At 38.1% G+C, this 20,406-nt stretch overlaps 6 protein-coding genes across 6 annotated transcripts; 2 read left to right on the top strand and 4 right to left on the bottom strand.

Annotated features, from left to right (window-relative positions):
* Positions 1–3,131: 3,131 nt before the first annotated feature.
* LOC116930673 (peptidyl-prolyl cis-trans isomerase E) lies at positions 3,132–4,814 on the top strand. Its single transcript, XM_032938076.2, is given in 6 exon segments — positions 3,132–3,381; positions 3,468–3,640; positions 3,705–4,112; positions 4,177–4,339; positions 4,342–4,363; positions 4,426–4,814. Coding segments are annotated over 6 exon segments (939 nt in total). The 5' UTR covers positions 3,132–3,344; the 3' UTR covers positions 4,562–4,814.
* Positions 4,733–5,769, bottom strand: LOC123469500. The gene is made up of 4 exons (XM_045168590.1): positions 5,575–5,769; positions 5,258–5,499; positions 5,068–5,191; positions 4,733–4,963 (listed from the first exon to the last, which is right to left on the bottom strand). Exons 1-4 carry the CDS (start codon positions 5,600–5,602, stop codon positions 4,830–4,832), a joined length of 528 nt encoding a protein of 175 aa, XP_045024525.1. The 5' UTR covers positions 5,603–5,769; the 3' UTR covers positions 4,733–4,829.
* A 349-nt stretch (positions 5,770–6,118) lies between these two features.
* On the top strand, positions 6,119–7,418 carry LOC123469498 (charged multivesicular body protein 2a-like). The gene is given in 5 exon segments (XM_045168588.1): positions 6,119–6,483; positions 6,703–6,744; positions 6,746–6,879; positions 6,943–7,077; positions 7,153–7,418. Coding segments are annotated over 5 exon segments (687 nt in total). The 5' UTR covers positions 6,119–6,315; the 3' UTR covers positions 7,361–7,418.
* Positions 7,419–8,350: 932 nt separating this feature from the next.
* Positions 8,351–9,835, bottom strand: LOC116930665 (peroxisomal membrane protein PEX16). Its single transcript, XM_032938074.2, is given in 6 exon segments — positions 8,351–8,839; positions 8,923–9,211; positions 9,278–9,421; positions 9,423–9,474; positions 9,529–9,588; positions 9,656–9,835. Coding segments are annotated over 6 exon segments (1,002 nt in total). The 5' UTR covers positions 9,771–9,835; the 3' UTR covers positions 8,351–8,497.
* A 3,593-nt stretch (positions 9,836–13,428) lies between these two features.
* On the bottom strand, positions 13,429–15,777 carry LOC123469499. Its single transcript, XM_045168589.1, has 5 exons — positions 15,601–15,777; positions 15,438–15,548; positions 15,311–15,361; positions 13,980–15,228; positions 13,429–13,917 (listed from the first exon to the last, which is right to left on the bottom strand). The coding sequence occupies exons 1-4, from the start codon at positions 15,764–15,766 to the stop codon at positions 15,023–15,025; spliced, it is 534 nt and encodes a 177-aa protein (XP_045024524.1). The 5' UTR covers positions 15,767–15,777; the 3' UTR covers positions 13,429–13,917; positions 13,980–15,022.
* A 5-nt stretch (positions 15,778–15,782) lies between these two features.
* LOC123471430 lies at positions 15,783–16,951 on the bottom strand (the record flags this gene model as incomplete). Its single annotated transcript, XM_045172756.1, has 4 exons — positions 16,324–16,951; positions 16,127–16,262; positions 15,873–16,050; positions 15,783–15,787 (listed from the first exon to the last, which is right to left on the bottom strand). Coding segments are annotated over exons 1-4 (414 nt in total), but the record flags the coding sequence as incomplete, so codon positions are not given.
* Between the last annotated feature and the right edge of the window lie 3,455 nt (positions 16,952–20,406).

Raw genomic sequence — 20,406 nt, 5'->3', positions numbered from 1 at the left:
GTAAACTCAAATACCTCCTATAGAGTTGGCTAACGTCCGAAGTTGCCAGTTCGATGAAATTGTGAAAAAAAAATTGGGCACGAACTAGTAACAGTTCTTGCATGGCGGCTTACGGAGTTTCGCCCGTTGTAGTTTTAGTTTTAATTTTTTCCATTGAAATTATCTTCCGTTCCATTCATAATTGGATTACGAAATTCCTTCGTTATCAGGTAATCTTGTAATTTTTAATTGACCTCGATATAGACTGTACTTTATTTATTATTAATTTTTTTGTAGACGTGTTTACTTTCTGTAGCAGACAAATGGATGTTGTAGAGGAAACTGGCGGGCTGATAAGGGAGCCCATAATAACAATCTGTGAATTAAGTGACTATGCACAGGGACTTGATGAAAAAGACAAACGACAGTATGAAGAAAAACTAGTTCAAATGAAAAAAAATATTGAAATGGAAGAAAATTCCAAATGAAACAAATTTTTTGCGTTTAATCGATCAAGCGCAATATTGGACCTAAGCGACAAAACGCAAAAAATTTCTTTCAAATGGAATTTTTTTCCATTTCAATATTTTTTCATGAAATTCGCCAAATAGATAGCCCTTTTAAATACCTATCGATTGACGTAAAATTTATGTAAATCCGCTGAAAACTTAGAACGTAATTAATTATTTCATTTTATGACATTTTAGCGGGGGGAAGGGCCAAAAACAGAATTTTTTGGGTACGTTGTTTGGTTACTAATATATACCAAAATAAACATAAAACTTATTTTTGATATTCATTATTATCTCTAGCACGTTTTAATATGATATTTTACTTCGATTTCTATAGTTTAAGAACCGCAAATTACAATAAAATGTACCCCACTTGGCCCCTTCCCGGCATCCATTGCGGCGGCCATTTTGATAACGCGCGTAATTCAAATTTGAATTCTAACTTTTACTTATTATTATTCCAACGTTTTAAATTACCAAGAATGTATGTGAACCCAAGTACATAAAAAAAACTCAATGTATTTTAAAGAGTAAGCAGTAAGTGTTTTATTCATAAACAACATAAAGCAAATACAATGAGTGAAGAGTGACATGAACAAATTGTTTTGATTGTTTCATTATTTAATTACATTTGTAAATTGAAAAATACATAATTAGCTTTAATGGTATAGTCTTAGTTATTGATGGTAGGCTAAGAAGGTTGCTTTCTAATTGACTATTCAATTGCTGGTTGTTGCCCCGGTCAACCTAGTGGGATTCCGATACCTGGAAAAGGGAAAATAAAAGAGTGATGTCAGGGCTATAACATTAAAATTTTGTGAAATAAGTTACCTGTTTGATAAGTGTGTTAATTTTTTTACAATGCCACAATAGATTACCTTCTTAATCAAAAAGTGTACTTCCCAACGTGGATGGAAAACGCAGCCAACACACTGAATGCAAATTTAAAGCTTTGGCTGAGTAACACTGTAAAAATTTTATACATTTCACTAATCCTAAATAAAATTCGTTAATTGGTAAGAAATTCATTAATATTACCTATCAAATAATAATATATTCTTACTTCTGTTCTAATGTCAAATTTGTTTCGTAGTTCTAAAAGAAATAAAATACAGCAAATTTTTTTTTCACTAAAAAGTTTATTCTTTTTAAACATATATATAGATTTTAAAAATACAAACACAAATACAACTCACTTTAAAACCAAATAAAAAAAAAACAAAAACAATAAACATAAATTTTTGACAGCTGTAAGCGTCCATTCTGTCAGCTGACGATAGGCGTCGTCTGGACGATAAGTGTCTCTCCCTATTGGCCAAAAGTGACGGCGTAGCTTTGCCCAAGGCCTACTTAATGGTTAAGGCCTGTAAACTTGAATGTTCCCCTATGACGGCGAGAGGATTTGCAAAATTCCCTATCCTTTCCCCAGTCAAGAGCCAATCAGAAGAAAAAAGGAGGCGAAGACTTCGCCGTCTGGCGTTCAAAAATGCCACCTCGTAAGGATGGGAAGATAGAAAGAAAATGGGGGTTGGGACTAACGTTTGACGTCTTCAGCCAAATAATGGTAAGCATTTTGTTATTTAAATTTAAGAAATAGAAAATGCTGCAGAATTTGAGTTTCATTTATTGTTTCAGTGTTCTGGCCCTACGTTCCTTATTGGCTGGACCAAAGGTACTGGTCTTCTTATTTAAACTTAAACGCAACTTTTTCTTGTTAGACAAAATTGGTTTCAAAAATTTTCTCAAAATAACTTCAATTAATGCTTTGTTATTTTCACCAGGACGAGCGATTTCACAGAGAAAAGTGTTACATGTCTCCAGATGGGGCAGAAGGAATTCAACAAGGCCCTTCAACATGAAAGTCGAGCTTGACATCTGTCAAAGGCACTCCTTTACAAATAGATACACCGTCCACAGCCTTGACACAAACTCAACTGTGGGATAGAAAAGGCCACCACAGTCTGTAAAAAACAATAAGGGTAATGTTGTTTATGAGATTTTAAGTTTTGAAATAATATTGAGTAGTGCCCTCTCTCTTCTCAGCAATTGAAGTAAATTTGCATGTCTTAATTTGTTTTTGTTTATCGGAATTCATAAATGACAGGGTTTTTTCTTCCGCACGGCCACCTACTTCATCTGATTGCCAACTTGATAAATCTTTCCAGTCATTGCGAGAGTTATATCGTCTTGTGATTGAGGGACGGATTTGCCTTTCCCTTGGACGACCTTGCTTTGCAGTTACTTCACTCGGCACATTTAAGGCGCATCGAGGAATTACCGTGCATCTAATAGCTTCTAACACCGTTCCCTGATTCCATTCTCAACCCTTAATAACAGTTCCCTACCTTTTTTATTTCCGTTTAAGTCGTGAACACACGCTGAAACAAGATTTCTGTACATTCGACAGGTTCGAAAATAGAACGAATGATATTTATTTGATTGTCATGCATGTAAAAAATATATCCGTTTCATAACTAATTTCCCTTAATTTTTTGTTTATTTTTTCATTTCATGCCTTAATATTTATTTTTCAACGAGTTTGATTCTGAACGCCAGATGGCGAAGTCTTCGCCTCCCTTTTTCGTCTTATTGGCTCTCACAGGGGCAGGGATAGGAATTCTGGCTACACCTGTCGCCTTCATGGCAGTAGATACATGTTTACAGGCCTTAACCATTAAGTAGGCCTTGCTTTGCCATAGGCTTCGTCTAGGCGTGCGCGACCATGTTGGACCAACCTGGTTGATTTTGAATCGGATATTGACGCAAGGTGTTATTGTGTCGTCTTATTCACTAGTCCCATTACCTCATTACGAATTCTCGTGTTTTCAATTTAGTTACTTTTGTGTTTAAAACATGACAGCTAATAATGCAAAACGAAATATTTATGTTGGTAAGGTCAAATTATGCAAAGTAGTTTATCAGTAGACGTCCTAACCAATATTCATCGGCATACAATACTAATTGAAACTTATTTAGGCGGTCTTCCAGATGAAGCTGACGAATCAGTGGTTAGAGCTGCCTTTATCCCTTTCGGAGAAATTGTTAATATAGAAATTCCTCCTGATTATGAGAACCATGAAAAACACCGTGGTTTCTCTTTTATTGAGTATGAACTTGCTGAAGATGCTGCTGCTGCAATTGATAACATGGTAACACTTCAAGTATTCTGATCAGTTTTTATATCATATTTTTGTATGACACTTTCTTATCTAGAATGATTCTGAACTGTTTGGAAAAACTATCACTGTTAACATTGCTAGACCTCGTAAAATAAAAGAAGGATATTCTAGACCAGTCTGGTCTGAAGATTCCTGGTTGCAAAAATATGCAGGAAAAACAGAGGAAAACAAAAGTGCATTAGAAGAAAGCAACAAAGAAATTACCAATGGAACAGCCTCTGTTGCTGATGGAGAAAATAAGCAAGAAGTTCTGAAAAAGCCCCGTGGTAACCCTCAAGTGTATATGGATCTTAAAGCAGGAAAAACAAATTTGGGAAGAATAATTATCCTTTTACGGGCTGATGTTGCCCCTAAAACTGTGGAAAATTTCAAGGCTCTCTGCACCCATGAAAAAGGTTATGGTTTTATGAACTCAAGCTTTCATCGAGTTATTCCAGGATTTGTAAGTTGAATGCTTCATACCCCCAAATATTTCTGTTTATTTGCATAGTTTTTACTTTCAAAAGATGGCTCAAGGCGGTGATTTTACGAATGGTGATGGCACAGGGGGCCGCTCGATTTTCGGTGGCAATGGGAAATTCGAAGACGAAAATTTTGTGCTCAAACATACCGGCCCAGGTGTACTGTCAATGGCAAATTCAGGACCAAATTCAAATGGATCACAGTTTTTTTTACATTTGACAAAACCGAATGGTAATTTGTTTCTTGTTATATTACTGGTGCATGTTTCTGACTATCATTTTGTGTCAACGTAGGTTGGATAACAAGCACGTTGTGTTTGGTCAGCTACTTGCCGGTCTAGATGTTTTGCGTAAGATGGAGAAATATGGTACAAAGTCCGGAAAACCAACTGAAAAAATCATAATCTCTGCTTGTGGTGAACTGTTGTAGTGTGAAATTAGATACACCTTTTTTTTTTTCTTATTCATTTATTACTATTTTTTTTTTAGTTATTTTTATTTCATTTATTATTTTTATTTCTTTTTTCTTTAACTGCGTTTATCACTGTCATATTTAATGGATACTGCTTGTGAACGTAGTAAAAAAAAAAGAACTAAGGCATCGATTGGACTAATGTATATTCCAACCCCCCTTTCCCCCCTTCAAAGAAAAACGAGACAAACAAAATAGAAAACAAAAAACATTTTGTGTTCAGTCTTTAATTTTCGTTGATATTCTCGTTTTGATTCGTCCAGCTACGGATTAGTTCCTGCATATAATTATCTTGTAGGTCGTTCGTTATCCGTGTACCTGGATAATTTAGTTCCTTACTTGGTCCGCTTGTGAATTCATCTAACATTTAGAGAAACTTAGTATTTAAAAACCATACAATACTACAGCATTTTCAAATTTTATTTTACTACTACTCGTACTTATAACTCAGAAAGAATAGTTACCAGTATCGAAATTTGGCCACAAAACTTGTTTATAGTGAACAATGGGAACTTCGTTGGATGCATGGCCAAGACCCAGGCGATCTTTAAATGGGTACTGCTCGTCGACGATTGTTGCGCGACCCGACTAGAGAGTCTTACATTAAGTAAAAACATGCAATTTAGGTTGCCCTTCAAACTAGTTTTTACACACCTCAGTTGAAACATCTTTGCGTCTACCCAGACGGGGAACCGCCTTTGAGGCCTTAAGAAAAAAATTGGATAGACTTCCCTCATGAGGAAAAGAATCCGAATTCATATATTCGGCGATGATTCCATCCCCACGTCGGCCAATGCGCGGAATTTTTTGTCGAAATCTATTGAAGTTTGGATTAAACGGTTCTGCGCCAGGGTCCGATAAGGCTGACGCCAACAATAACCAAGTCAAAAAAAGTCCTTAATTGAACAAATGCCATATTAGAAGAGTTTTTAATGCTGAACTTTGAGGTGTAAAATTATAACAACAAGGACCTTTTATCATGATAACTTCTCGATACATTATCACTGCAACTGTGACTCAAAGTTTCCTGTCCAACTGCGGCGACTGAGTGTGACAACTGAGCGTAGAACTTCCAACTAACCGTGTTATAAAGGATTTCCCCATTTCCATTTCGGATTTTACTTGACGTGGATGACATACGGGTTTTGACATATGGGGACACAAATGTGCCCTCATCTTTCCGCATTGGTCTCTTTCAGTCAGTTTAATGTCATCGTCAATAACTCAGCAGGACTTCGTTACTGATATACATAATATAAAATAACCATTACCAGCAGCATTGGTAGATACGGGTCGCTTCTACAATCAATGCGTCATATACTGGATTCATGTTTTTACTGGTCGAATACGAACTTTATATATGAACAAATATAACTAGCCTCTTTAACTTGCCAAGTATTGCATTCAAATAATAAACAGACGATAAGTTTTTGGCAAACCTTGAATGCCTCAGATGTTGATTCAGACACTGTTCGGATCTATTCGGATTTTCCTGTTAATCGCAATACAGAACATAATCGATAGATAGGAAGTGTCATTTAGGAGGAAATTACTCAACCTAAAAACCTAAACCTACAAAACAGTTGTGTTGATATTTCATACATATTATTCCAGTTTTGAGGTCATCATCTTACATACTTTGTGCTTTCCTTTACCATCTGAGGTCCGTTTTACGAATTTGTGTTGGAAGTTGAAACTGTGAGATCTAAAAAATGGAGTGGCTATTCGGTAAACGCCTTACCCCTGACGAAATGCTACGTCGAAATCAAAGATCCTTGAATAAAGCCATACGTGATTTAGACCGGGAAAGAATGAAAATGGAACAACAGGAAAAAAAAATTATAGCTGATATAAAAAAAATGGCTAAAGATAATCAAATGGTATAGTGTATGTTCCACAAATAAGTTTAATCATTTCATGAAGATTTTACTAGTAAAATAGTTGGTGCAATGCTTCATTTAAATTTTCTACAATAAGAATTTTTGTTTCATAACTTTTCTTGACTTTAGATTATGTGCATAGCCCTATAAATAATAGCTAATTCTATAGCTAATTCTTTTAAACACAGTACACAGTTAACAGTACTTCAATTCCAACAGGATGCTGTGAAAATCATGGCGCTAGATTTGGTGAGGACAAGGACGTTATGTTAAAAAATTCATCTTGATGAGGGCAAATATCCAGGCAGTTTCGTTAAAGATTCAAACATTGAAGTCACAAAATGCCATGGCTGAAGCCATGAAAGGAGTTACAAAAGCAATGCAAAACATGAACAAGTAAGAAAAGAAGGAGCTATTCTTTTTTAATTTCTAGAGTTCAGTTACATTTATCTTTTTCAGACAACTCAAATTACCTCAGATTCAAAAGATAATGCAAGAGTTTGAGAAACAATCTGAGATAATGGATATGAAAGAAGAAATGATGAGTGACGCTATTGATGATGCAATGGGCGACGAGGCGGATGAAGAAGAAAGGTAAAATAATACTGTCCACGTGTAAACGATAAAGAAATTACTAGGCGTTTTTTCACGTTTCTTGCATTCCGTTAGTGACGCGGTCGTATCGCAAGTATTGGATGAGCTTGGCCTTCAGTTAACTGATCAATTAACTGGTCTACCGATCGCTTCCGGTTCATTGGCTTCCACAACTGGTGTAACCATTAAAGGGGGTCCGCAAGCTGCAGCTGCAGCGGCTGGAGGTACAGTCGATGCAGATGCTGATTTACAGGCTAGGTTGAACAACCTACGCCGTGAGTGAACAAAACCCAATTCTGTACATAGTATACAGATCACCAAAAATACATTTATCCGATCTACGCCGTCCGTCTCATAAAAAAATTCAAAGAATATAGGAGTGTCATCTCGCCTTAGACGAAAACAAAGTAAAAAAACAAACATTTTAGATTGAAACAGTGGGAATCTTATCTGAATGGCAAATGATTCCATTCGCCTAGGGAATGGCATGCTTTATCTCTTGTCTGTTAACACGTTAGACTAGCCTTTGCTTGTGGAAAACGTAATGATGAGATAGAAATTTCTGGGTCAAGGGTGAAATTCCTGTATTATTCTTTTCTATTGATTGCTTAACTCGTATCAGGCATAGGTATAGCATACTAATCCTTAACTTTGTTTTAATTTATTGTTGATACAGTTAAGAGACTTGAAAAAGTTATTTTGAAGAAAACATTTTATACTTTTTTTGCACAAAATAAAAAAGCATTACCTTTTGCAAACAGCGGCATGTCTTTGTTTAATACGCGATAAACAATATATAAAGATGTGTTTTAAAAAATTCCGCATCCGGCATATAGCTAACCCATATTTTGCCAATATGGCATATATGTATTAACTTCGGGCATTCATGAAAAATTTTATGCTTAAAAAAAAATACATAAAAGATAGCACAGTAAGGGCCAAACCGATATACGGATAAGCAATGACCGGTACGTCTATCATTCACCGGTTTTGAGAACACATTTGAAAATAAAACTAAATCGCTTGTTATTTTGTTCATTACCGCTTCCAAACTCTTGGTAATGAATATATGTATTTCCTTTCGCAACTTATTCCACATGATGAGCCACTACTTGCCATAAGAGACCATGTAATGAGTCTAAATAAAGTGGCTGGTTTTCAGATACAATTTTTGAATACTGTAGGTGACGAATCGTGTTTTAGAAATTTTTTTCACCGATAATTCTTTGCAGTGACAACCGGGATTGAAATAATAGAAAAATGTGCCAAAACATAAACATACAACTTCTATTGCAGTGTCCCAGAAAAAAAATCACAAAAATATTTTTCGTCAAAATCACAACGCCAAATTTGTAGTATCCATATCCAATTCATAATATCTAAACTCCACCCTGAAAGAAAATGTGTGCGGGAAGATAATTTAGTCCCAAGTGTAGCAGTATACATTTTGCCAGAACAACATGTACTGAAGAAATTGTTGAGGCAAAATTCCGACAACAGGGATCTTTCTTAGAAAAGTCATTATCTGTAAAATGACAGTTCGACTAAAGCGGTCGTAGATCGGTGACCGTAACAGATACATTAGTAGAGCAATCTGACGTCGTCGAATTTCTCTTGCATCTTCACAGTTTAATGAACTGGAGTTCAACAGCGTTATACTAGCAATATCTGTAACGAATGCTATTGACGTAGGAATCCAAGATTTTGTTCCAAAGCGGCTCATTCCGACGAGATGACAAAGCGGTTTCAACGTATAAAGTACCTAAACATGGAAAACCATAAATTTGTTTATTTATACTTACCTGAAATGACCGTTATTCCTCAATAGTTTAAGCAATGACTTACTTCTCCAAGCAAAGGGTAACCTTCAAGCTTCCTGTTATTTACAACATGGCCTTGAGGTGGTTGTGAACTAGGGAGTTTCCAGTTCCGTTTATGAATCTGGGGTGCTCCATTCACTTGCCGAATTACCCTTCCAGACTTCAGGGTGAAAGTAAGATTTTTTTTTTCTTCCATACCACATATTGACTCTGACAGTTGATTCTGTCTAAGCTTTTTCCTATTAAGGGGGTGAATAGCTCGTGAGGATGCTATCCCAGCTTGCTGGGTCAACATGAAAGCCCTCCATAACAATCTATATTCAAGGAAAAAAATATTTTAAGAATAAAATAGTCGGTGCCATTCAGTCAAACGTATGTACTTGATTAATTGAACAATAGCTACAGCAGTCCATTTTCCATATGAACCCCAAATTTTGGTTGCTGTAATCTCCAAAAACACTTGCAGGTATTCCAATATAGTAAACAGGATTCTACATTTTTCCCACAACTGTTGCTGTTTTCTGGTCCAATTCTTTATGGTGCGTTGATCTCAATATTATTTGATCATTCAAAAATACTAAATTTAAACAATAATGCTGTTACTGAACCTATGTTATATGATAAGCATTACTAATAATATTGGAAGCTGAGTACAGCAACTCAGAAATTGCTGGTGATGTCTTTATACGGCCTGTTCAGAGTATAGGGAGGATTATTTTTATTGAATTAAAAATAACAGTAAACTAAAGTAACTTTACCGGCAATTAAGTATGAGAGGAAACGACCGGCTGTTTCGAACTGGAAAAGCCTTTCTGGGTTTGTTACTACCCATGTTTTGTAGCTTTCGAACCATACCAATTTTGAATAGGACATTTTGTTGCCATCAAAACATTCTGAACAGTGAACTGTGGCCTTTTCCGGGTTCCTTGTAGGGCTCAGCCCCACGTTGATCGGGGCGACTTTTTGGTGATGGGGGTGGGTTTACTCTTTTTATTTGTCACCCCTGCCGGGGCTTGGGGCAAGCGATTCGCGCCCCGATTTTGATCGGGTTCTTGCGGGCTGACCGGCGGGTTCATCCCACGCTCTGACCTGGGTTCGCCCCGCGGGTTTACCAAGGGTTTAACACGTCATTTACTAAAACTATGATTTGTTCTACGAGAGAAGTTGTATTACCAAAGCTTTTTTCAACCTACGAACAACGAATTACACTGCATGTGAGCGTAAGTTAGTTCTTCATCATCAATGTCATCAACACTCGCATTCTCGATTTCTCGAATAAATGCATCGACATTCACATCTGCTAGCAATCCTGCTCTGTACCATGAGCGCAGACATAATAAAGCTTCTACGGTTTCAGGACTGAGACTCATTCTTGATATACCGAAAACATCTTTCTCCACGTTGAACGCCCTTTCGCTGGACGCGCTTGTGGCGGGAATGGTCAAGATGTCCCTCGCCATGCACGATAAACGTGGCCATTTGCGTGACCTCTGTGCCCAATACAGTAGAATGCCATCAGGATCACAGTTGCTTGGTTCAAGCTCTTCCGCCTCATATTCCCTCAATTCATCTTTTGTATGGACGACGCTGTTTGAAGATCCGGAGAGTGTATCAGCAATGAAACTTTGGTCAAACTGCGATGGTTTCCTTTTGTCAGTCCGCGGTTACCGGATGTTGTAATTCCAGACTGGTATCTGATAACACCGAAGTCGATCGAATATTTGGTCTTCTATTTTGAGACCCTACTGCAGTCTTAGACTTTTTATTCTTTGACATTATTCAACAAATTCTGCTCGTACGAAGGAGAGAGACAACTGGACAAGTTAGTCGCCATTTGCTAATAGCTTCGTCTAATTCATTGTCGAATGTCGAGTATCTGACTCAATAACTCTGTCTGACCTATGACAATGCATGTATATACTCAATACTCCCCAGTAGATGGTAGGGCTGGTAGCCCAAAAATGATGAATGAATTTGATTGGCTTATATAAAAATTCCGAACAAATTTTTCGTCTAGTCAAATTTTGCAGGGAGCGCCGGGGCGGATCGGGTTGGCCAAATCTCGGCCCTCGCCCCGCCCAGAGTTTACAAATCAAAAACCCAGCCCCGAAAAAATCGCTTCTTTTTCTTACGACCCGCGGGCTGCCCCGATCAAAGTTGATCGGGGCCGGGCCCTAGTTCCTTGGTTTCTCACTTTCTCTGGAAATTCCCAGAGAAAAAAACAAAGATTGCGCGGAAATTTTGAAAGATAATTGCGTTCTCGATTCCAAGCAGATCATGTTTGTGCGATTTTTGGGTTTGTTAGTTACGCAGGAAATAAAATTCAATTCAATTTAGGCTTTTTCCCGTCCTTAGATGGCGTTGCTTAAAAAAAAAAAGGATTTATTTTGGTGGCGTTTGGCTTGAAATAATGAAGAAAGCAATTCTTTCATTTAAATTTAGTACCTACATTTTGTTAAATAATTTTTGAATAGTTTTATACCTAGTTGTTGTGTTTTTAGTTATAGAGCAGTAAAAATCCTACGTTGCACGTTCTCCACAAATGCGAAAATCTCATTTGTGTCGAAGTTGGTCTGCTGCGGCTGCAGCGTCTTATGAAGAAACGAACATCTTCATGTTAAAAAATAAGTTTTCATAAATATAATTAAGATTTTCCCCCTTTTCTTCCTAGCAGTGGGTACCCTATTCATTTTTTCATTTCCCAATTTTTTTTCTAGCCCTAGTTCTATCTGGTTTATTTTTATTTAGCTATTGTTTGTGAATGGTTTGTTGTTCATCCCCTTGTAGCAGACGAATTTCTGGCAGCAAACGAAATTCTTCGGCTAAAAGAGACGAGCAACTTACAAACAAAAATAAAATAAAAATAAAGTAGATAGAACTGGAGCTAGAAAAAATATTGGGAAATGAAAAGATGAATAGGGTACCCACTGCTAGGAAGAAAAGGGGGAAATCTAAATTATAGTTATAAAAACTTTTAATTAAAAATTTTTAACGTGAAGAAGATGGTTTCTCCATAAGACGCTGCAGCCGCAGCAAACTAACTTGGACACAAATGAGATTTTCGCATTTGTGGAAAACGCGCAACGCAGGATGTTTTACTAGGGGCCCTCACTCCGTTCAGGAAGTTCCCGATAGGGTACGGCCTGGACGCCAATTCGCCACACAGAAACCCGGAAACCATTTGCTCTTCCGGAAAAACTGACGACTGAGGCTGTGAGTAATCAAGTAGAGCAAGTTAGTTATATCGATGGGCAAACACTTTGTTTAACAAACGTTCAAACTGGACGAACTAGTGTCAAGTTAAACGTCATCTAGTGGTAGTAAATTACCTTTGGGAAACAAACAAATAAAAAAGAAAGAAGCTCCATTCGGATTTTTAATTATAATAAGTATCTTAATTGCTCGAAAGGTCATCCTGTACTGATAATGACGAAAAAAAAAACGGAATAATAGCTCCATCGTCTTAACGCATTCAAGAAAAAGTATTTGAAATTATTAGAATAAAACAGCTCATTTTTTAGTTTTTGCAAATTGTCACGCAAATTTTCCGGAAGTAACCAGTAGGGGCTTGTTTCTTATTGCAACCCGAGTCCCGCAATATTTTATTACCCAAATAAAATCCGCTTACCCCAAAGTCGCCAAAATATAACTCGTTAAGCAGGTATTAGGTGTCCGAGGTGTAGCCAGAATTTCTATCCCTACCCCTGTGAGAGCCAATAAGACAAAAAACGGAGGCGAAGACTTCACCAAGCGAGCTTTAAAAAAAAATGTTTCCTTGAGGAAGGAAATGAAACATGTAAGCCAAAAAATTTGCCTGTATGAAGAGGCGATCATTGTCAGTGGGTGACAGCGTGTCTTATTCGTGCGTGTCTTATTCGCCCCCCCTTTCCCTCCCGTCTATAGAGAAACGAGAAAGTGGACAAGTTCGTTAAATTATTTTCTTTTTCGTCGTCGCTTAGAAATTGAGTGATTTGAGGGAAAGAACTGCCTCACAGCAACCCCGATCTACCAACTGCTGCTATTTTTGCCGCTGAACGCGCAAAGCAACAATCAAGCGATTCAAGCGACTGAGTAACAGTCCTTAAGTTGACAAGAAGGAGAAGAACATAAGGGGTCTAAGGGGGTCAAAGGGACTAACTATTAGCATGCAACACCGTCCTTCCGGACGAAATTGAACGTGACCAACGAAACTTGTTTCGTAAACTTCCCAACATTGTGATTAGACGTAGCCCATTTCTCTTCTACTTGATCGTCGACTAATTGTGCCTTGAATATCTTCTACGTGGTGCGCAATAAAAACAACCAAACGATTGTCATTTCCCTTTCTTTCTGGTTGTACTGGTTGGTTTAAAATCTATCATGGCTTCGTCATCACCCTTAATACATGTTCATCATTAATCCCGTCACTGCCCGGCGAGTCCTTCGCAAAAGCAAGCGCCAGTTTACTGGATGTAAGTTCATTTTTTTATTAGATTTTTAAACTTTGACTGAAACAATACTACGTCTACCTTTTTTTTCTTCTTGTCTGGGCTTAGTGTGTTATCTTTGTTTAATTTTCTTCCGATTTGTATGAACAGACAGCCGGTATCTTTACATAAAATCTTCTTGAATGCATTGTGGTCTTCTACCTTTTACTTCGCCGCTGGACGGACGACAGCGTAAACATAGGGCAAGAGAATGGTGACGTTAAAACTTGCTTAGTGTCTTGTTTACATTAAAACAAAGCTTTTTCTTTGCTCTGGCAGTTATAAAAAAAGTACAGAAGTACAACATTCACATATAAACAGCTTCAGCTTGCAACTGTTGGATTGGTTTGAAATCTTGATTGGTAAGAAAAAACTAAAATCATGTCACACCGTAAAAGAAATTCTTTGAACACTTTGGTGAGCAAACGGGTAAGTTACATGCTTTGCAGTAAAACCGTCTCTAAAACTTAGCCATGCGAGGCGCTTCCGGAAGTCCTATGGTTTGTGCGTACTGGGGTGGAAGCGTTCCTCTTGTTATGAAGTAATAGGGCCTACTGTAAGAATAAACTCAGTCAATCAAACAAACATAAAATGGCTTCTAACATCTGTAACTTACTTCTGGTGGGTTGGAAATCTTGGAATTAGGTTTCAGGGCATAGTACGTCGACTGGTAGCAGTAGGCTACAGTAAACATGTTTTTTGCCTGCTGAGAGCTAGCATTATTTTCTGTACCTATACGACTATTACCACTTAACGGGTGCACAATTGGGCGCTCCGCAGAACTACCAAGGATTTTCGAGCCATTGCGTCCTTTTGCGTCAGTGACACCACGGCCACTTGGAGGGCATCTCCCAGGCTTGGCAGAAGCGGAAGGAATTTGGGTATAGAATCAGACGAGGTCGATGATAAAGTAGGCATCGGCATTGGAGCGGGTTAATTTCGTGGAACATTGCCGCGAACAGAAGCGTAACCATCGCTTCCTGAAGCATTTGGAACTGTGGTGGTAGTTGATCCGACTAGCTCACCACTTGGACTACTGAAATTCGGTCTCGTTGAATCACACCCATAGATAGTGTAAAGCATTCTCCCTCTCGGGTGAATGGCTTTACGAATTAAGACAATTTGTTGTGTAAATAAACTCAGAGGCGTATTTACCCACAATGATGATTATGTATTACTAAGCTGAGGCCAAAGGTTTACAAAACGAGTAGGGATACATGGACGTGAGTCCAATTGGGAAACTGAGCGTGAGATTCGAGACAAAGTAATTTGATCTTACCGTGGTAGCGCGGGCGTACAAGCGTGAGGGAATAATAGGAGAAAACGGGAAACAATACTACTTGCCGACACGTATAGTATTTAGAATACGTGTTGAGAAGATAATTCGAATACACACGATGCTCGGAGAGGAAAGAAGAACAAAATAAGTTGGAGGAATAACTAATGGATTAAAATGAATAAGCTAACACATCAAGATAAAAGTCTACTGTTCAAGAGTGACAATTCAAGCTAAAGGCGACTGAACGTCTTGCAAGCTGATCCTTGTCTGACTCTTGTCAGAAAGTGGGTTCACCATGAAACGTCGCATCTTCGCATGTGGCGTGATGTTCGTGACGCGTAGGTGCGTCACACGCGTGAGTCAGAACCCGGAAGTTTTATCTAGGTCAACATGGTTGCACATGAAGCAACTAGCAAATACGTTTGTAATAGTGAATAAGAATATAATGTGAATATAAAATAAGCATAAGCAAATAGATCATATTGTGGGTATCTGCAAAGGTATATATATTTAGATGGCTTCGTTACAATAGCTACACAAGTTGCCATCGGTCGCGTAGTAATATTTGAAACAAACTGCTCACTCCCTACAACGTAGAATTGATATATTATGTAAAGAACTTCCTCAAAACCTTAAATTTTTGCATGTCATGCCTAAATAAGGCCTACCTGAATCAAGAATATCAGATTCAGCGGATTGAAAACTTTTAGGCCAAGTTTCTGGATGCGATCCATTTTTTTTACAAAAACAAACTGAGATATACTGGGTTTATTTGAATAATAGTAACCAGTATACCTTCATGAACATCAGGCAATACTTGTTGATGACCAGCATCACGACTTTCTAGCAATACATCATGTTCATTAGGAGAAGAGGTACTAAATCGGGCCACATCTCCATCTAAGTCTAAAAAAAGAAATTATTCATTTAATGAAGCGTATCAATCATCGAATATGACCTTCAGAATTTCGTCTGATCATTTCGAATCCATTATTTTGATGACTGGCAATTGCAGTTGCGGCCTCCGTCCGTATTGAAGTCGAACGACCTAAAGATTTGCCATACATTGTTTCCACGCGTTTTTTTTGCGTTGGATCTCGCTTTCCTTGTGGTGGGCAATCCATTCTGGATTTTTTCTCTCGCCACTATAGCATGAAAAAGAAGCAACTAATAATTAGTCATTTAACAGTTGTAGGTGGTTGTACCACTGAACATAAATGAGCTACATACATTGGTGTTTTCTTACGATGCTAGTCCATGTATCTACTACAGCATGGCACTCTGGAGTTTGCATGAATTCATTGGCAAGGTTTCCATACCCACCAACATCAGTAGACCACTCCTTTGTGTTTTTGGATGCTGACAGTGTAAAATGATCCATGCCATCTTCTATAGCTGTTTTTGTTTTCTAGAACAATTATGAAGTATTAGGATAATATTTAAAAAATTAATGAATACATACTATATCATGTATAGAAGTACACCTCGAGCTGCAGGTCCCTTTGCGCTTCTTGAAATCCAACCAAAGTGCTGGGTGGGTGGGATATCTTGGAGCGCCTTGAACAAGGTTGGATGTTGAGTTCTCCTTTGATTGTTGTTCTTTCTTCCTTGATATTTTTCCTGAAAGATTATAACAACAATGAGAAAACAATGAAAATTAGTATCATTTATGAAAACATACCCTGATATCTTGAAAAAAAGATACATCATATCCTTTTCCAAATTCAAATCGATTTGCTTGAGCAGCAGGAATATCTTCCAAGCAATACTGCCCATAATCCGAGCCAATTTCAGGATCTTCACTGTTTCCACTTGCCATGGTAACTAACTTGAGTTCATATTCTCTTTGGCACTGAGTTTTCTAATGAAACAATCTAAAACCGACAGGTAGCTGCGTTTGTATTTTTGTAAACAAACACCACACACGCACACACGCACACAAGCACACACTCAGCCCGCCAGTGGCACAAAATTCACGATTTCAAAATATCGCTCTCGTGTCGTCGGGGCGAACCCTACCCCCAGAGCAGAGTAATAGAATACTATTACGTAATAGTATTAATTAGTAATAGTATTCTATTACTCTAACCAGAGTCATAGAACCCTAGAGTCATAGGGTTCTATGACTCTGCTACCACCTTTCTGTGTCGGCATGAAAGACGGTAGGGTTCGCCCCGACGACCGACCTCAAGTTGAAAAAATTAGGGGGAAAAAAATAAATAAATAAAATTAATGAAAAATTGATATAGTTTGGCAACGCTGTGTAAGGTGCAATAGGTGTTACCTTAATACGTATGTAGTGAGACCATGTTGACAGCTTCACACGGCCTGTGGAAAAACCAGTCCGTTGCCAGGCGACGCACAAAGCCCCGCCTTGAAAACAACTTCGCGGCCTGATTTTTCCCTATCTTCATGACCGACGCGCCATCTCTCTGAAGAAAAATCTCCCAAAACTTCGAGTCGCTCTTAGATTGCTCCGTGTTCCTTTATCGTTGAGCCGATAATTGACACGACCCCTTCGTTAATCTTCGCGTTATCTCCTCTAAAACATGACGTCAAGTTTTGCGCCACAGCATCTAAAATTAGAAAACGTATAAAAGATACGTACGAGACCCTGAAATCAACTCGAATGGGCCGACTAAACTGCTCCGCACTCCTTTGCCATTCAGCCGATAAAAACGGGGACTCGACCGGGAGCTGCTGCGTTATTTCCTCTACAAAAGGAGACCAATCTCAGCGGCACAGCATCTAAAATAAAAAAACGAACGAAAGATTAGTGTAGACACCCCTGAAATCACCGCGCCATCAGCGCCATCTCTGGGGTAAAGTCTCAGAAAAAGTGTCGGTCGATCCACCGGTCGTTGTAGAAGGGTAGGGGTGCCTGTATCAGGGGGTTGGGAAATGCGAGTTTTGATAGAATCCCTATCGGGAAACTGCTCTATTGTAAGCTATTAATATTTTAAATTACTTTTTCATTGTCGTTTCTTGGAAAGTATATTTCAGTAGCACAAAAAATTAGGGAACAACTCTTTAGGAACTGAATTGTGAAAAGCGTCTCACTCTATTTTCTATAGAACAAAAGTTTTTATACGGGGTTCGTGAAGGTCGAACTACGAGAAAATTAAGTTGAAACGTTTGAAGGGTAAATCAGTCTGTAAGACGTCTAAGGAAGAAATTACATAGAAAAGTGGGGCGTATAGAAAATTAATGTTACGTAAGAATAAAGGGTAGGGAAAAAATAAGGAAAATAATAAAGAATAAATTGTTTTGGTTCTTTACATTATGACTGATCCGGGTAGTCAGCGCACCTAGCGAATGCAACCAAAATTTGTCCGCGGAAATAGCAGACGAACACCCCCTAACAGGCCTAGCAGACGACAGTTCGGAGACCTCCAATATTGGACCATGGTTTTACACTAACACAAAAAACAAAACGATGAATAACGTGAAACGAAACACTAACTTTTTCAGTGAAACTTTTAGATTTATTCCTATTTCACACAATAACAAAATACAGTCATAGCAGTTAGAATCGGCCATCGAATGCTGCGTTGCACGATAAAATAAAATGTGAAAAGGGATGTCGAACAGCCCTATATAGGATATATAGGATGTAAATATATAGGGATATATATAATATATAGCACGTAATATATAGGAAATGAATAATACGTATTATATATTTTATAGTAATAATACGTAGTAACACGTAAACTGTTTACGGATTAAATGTGAAGTATGTGTTGGCTAGCGCTCGGCCCCGCGCCAATCGGGGAACTTTTTAGTCGATCCGGTGTGGGGATAATCTTAATCGGGGAAGTGATTTCGGTGCTCGGTGCGGTGATATCGGTGATCGGTGCCTTCCCCGATTATCAATGAATAGTGATGTAAATTAGCAGTTGCCCTGCGGCCAACAAGAACAAAATCCTAGTCACGTGATTCTTGTTGGACTATCAGAACTCAAGGTCACTGGTAAAACTAACCCCCTATGGATGAAGCGGTACTATCGGTGCAGCACCGATTATAGCACCGTTCCGCACCGAAAAAAGAAATCCCCGCACCGAACTTCCCCGATTCATTTTCATCGGGGAAGCTTAGCGGTGTCCCCGATTAGAATGCGATCGGGGCCGAGCCCTAGTGTTGGCTAGATGGTGAAGTATTGAATCGTTAAAAGACCGGAAAAGAATCGATTCTTTGGAAGGCCCTATTCTTTAGCATTGGCATATTTATTGTCTGCACGTTAATCGACCTACCCGAAAAATGGCGAAACGGTTTACTTTCCTAATTAGTACACCCTAAGCAATATTTTTGCAGAATTGGATAGACCTTATCAAGATTTATCCATTCCTATAATTATTAAAACTTTTCGACATATAGTTTTCCCGATTCTCTTAAAATCGGGTTTTAGAATTTTTTTTCTCAGACCCGCACCAACCCAATGGCCGGTGGATGGCAATTCACAATAGTTGTAAAGAAAACACACTAATATTTAATTTATTCCTGATCTATAATATTTAAAATGATATAATAAAGGTATAAATACAGTACCCACCAAACGATTAGGTACACACCCGTTTTTTTAGTGCATTCTTATGGCGCTACGGGTCTTAGGAAAATTTGATTTTTTTTTTACTGATAATGATAATTTTTTTTTCTTTTTTCCTCTATCAGAAGAGAAAGTGCTCTAAAAGTTATCTTAACATAAAAAAATTGTAGAAGTTACACCCAGGGCGCTAAAGTATCGTTCACATCATTAGGTACACCACTTTTCTCCCCATAAACGCCATGTTAATACCGGCGTTTCCAAAAATATAAATAAAATACTTCAAAACATCCCTAAATTAATTTTGTTATGCCGAACGACGCTTTTTTCTTTACTGTATTAGAATATAGTGCATGTTTTTGAATTATTTGAACTAAAAAAATGCTTCCCTATACCCCAAAGTTGTTACACTCAAATGTTTTACAGAGAAAATCCCTGAGTGATTTACCTTGGTAAAGATGGATGGCTTTGCCATGGTTATGGGCCCCAAACTGTTTATTGTTTCCCCAGGGGTTCCAGCCGGGTTTTGATTGGCTGCGAATTGGATAGAATTATCGCGTGTAAACAGGGGAGTTGTTCGTTTTAATTTATTTTTTATCTGATTCGCCGTATTCAACTTCGTGCCAATGGGTTGTTTCTAAATATGTAGGTTTGTTTTTTAATTATTTTTTTTTGTTTGATCGAAATTCTAATTTTGGTCGTGAAAGTCGGGTTCTGATTGGTTGGTGGCAGGTTGGTGGATTTAGGGACCCTCCTGTGCCGCGGGTTTTCGTTTTTGGGTGAAATTTTTAAAACTGTATGGAATAGGGTATTTTTTGTGATGAAAGGTTGGTTTGTTAATTTTTAATTTGTGTTTGTTTAGAAACGATGAGGGCGGCTGTCGTTTGTCATTTGTTTTTTATGCTGTCATGGAGAGAAGTGGATTTTGTCAGGTTTTTCGGTTATTCTATTCGATCAGCGTTTCGTAGGTTTTCCCTTTCAGAGTCTAATTAATCGCAATCTTGAACAACTTTTAGGAAAAGGTCAAATTAGTGGTGAACTTTGTGTAAGTAGCCGTCGTTTAAGAGAATTCCCCTAGTGGTGGCTAATAAATACAATCTAAATGACAGGGCCGCAGTATTTCGTGGAAAACGATCGTGGATGGCTAGCCCCGCCCAGAAGGGGAGGAGCTTATTATCGTGGAATGGATCGATTTCCACGGTATATCGTGGAAAGCGATCG

Source organism: Daphnia magna, linkage group LG1 (assembly GCF_020631705.1).
Source record: "Daphnia magna isolate NIES linkage group LG1, ASM2063170v1.1, whole genome shotgun sequence".
Lineage (NCBI taxonomy): Eukaryota > Metazoa > Arthropoda > Branchiopoda > Diplostraca > Daphniidae > Daphnia > Daphnia magna.
The sequence above is the reverse complement of the archived record's forward strand: the minus strand, read 5'-3'. Positions and strand labels throughout refer to the sequence as shown.

Bases quoted from the DNA above. Each gene is read 5' to 3' on its own strand.
- LOC123469499 (XM_045168589.1), bottom strand. From the start codon at position 15,766: ATGGATTGCCCACCACAAGGAAAGCGAGATCCAACGCAAAAAAAACGC. The intron at 15,549-15,600 runs GTCATATTCGAT...TTCTTTTTTTAG, and splicing joins GATCAGACGAAATTCTGAAG to ACTTAGATGGAGATGTGGCC. The intron at 15,362-15,437 runs GTATACTGGTTA...GATCGCATCCAG, and splicing joins ATTGCCTGATGTTCATGAAG to AAACTTGGCCTAAAAGTTTT.
- LOC123469500 (XM_045168590.1), bottom strand. From the start codon at position 5,602: ATGTATCGAGAAGTTATCATGATAAAAG. The intron at 5,500-5,574 runs GTCCTTGTTGTT...TGTTCAATTAAG, and splicing joins AGAAGTTATCATGATAAAAG to GACTTTTTTTGACTTGGTTA. The intron at 5,192-5,257 runs GTGTGTAAAAAC...AAGACTCTCTAG, and splicing joins GCAAAGATGTTTCAACTGAG to TCGGGTCGCGCAACAATCGT.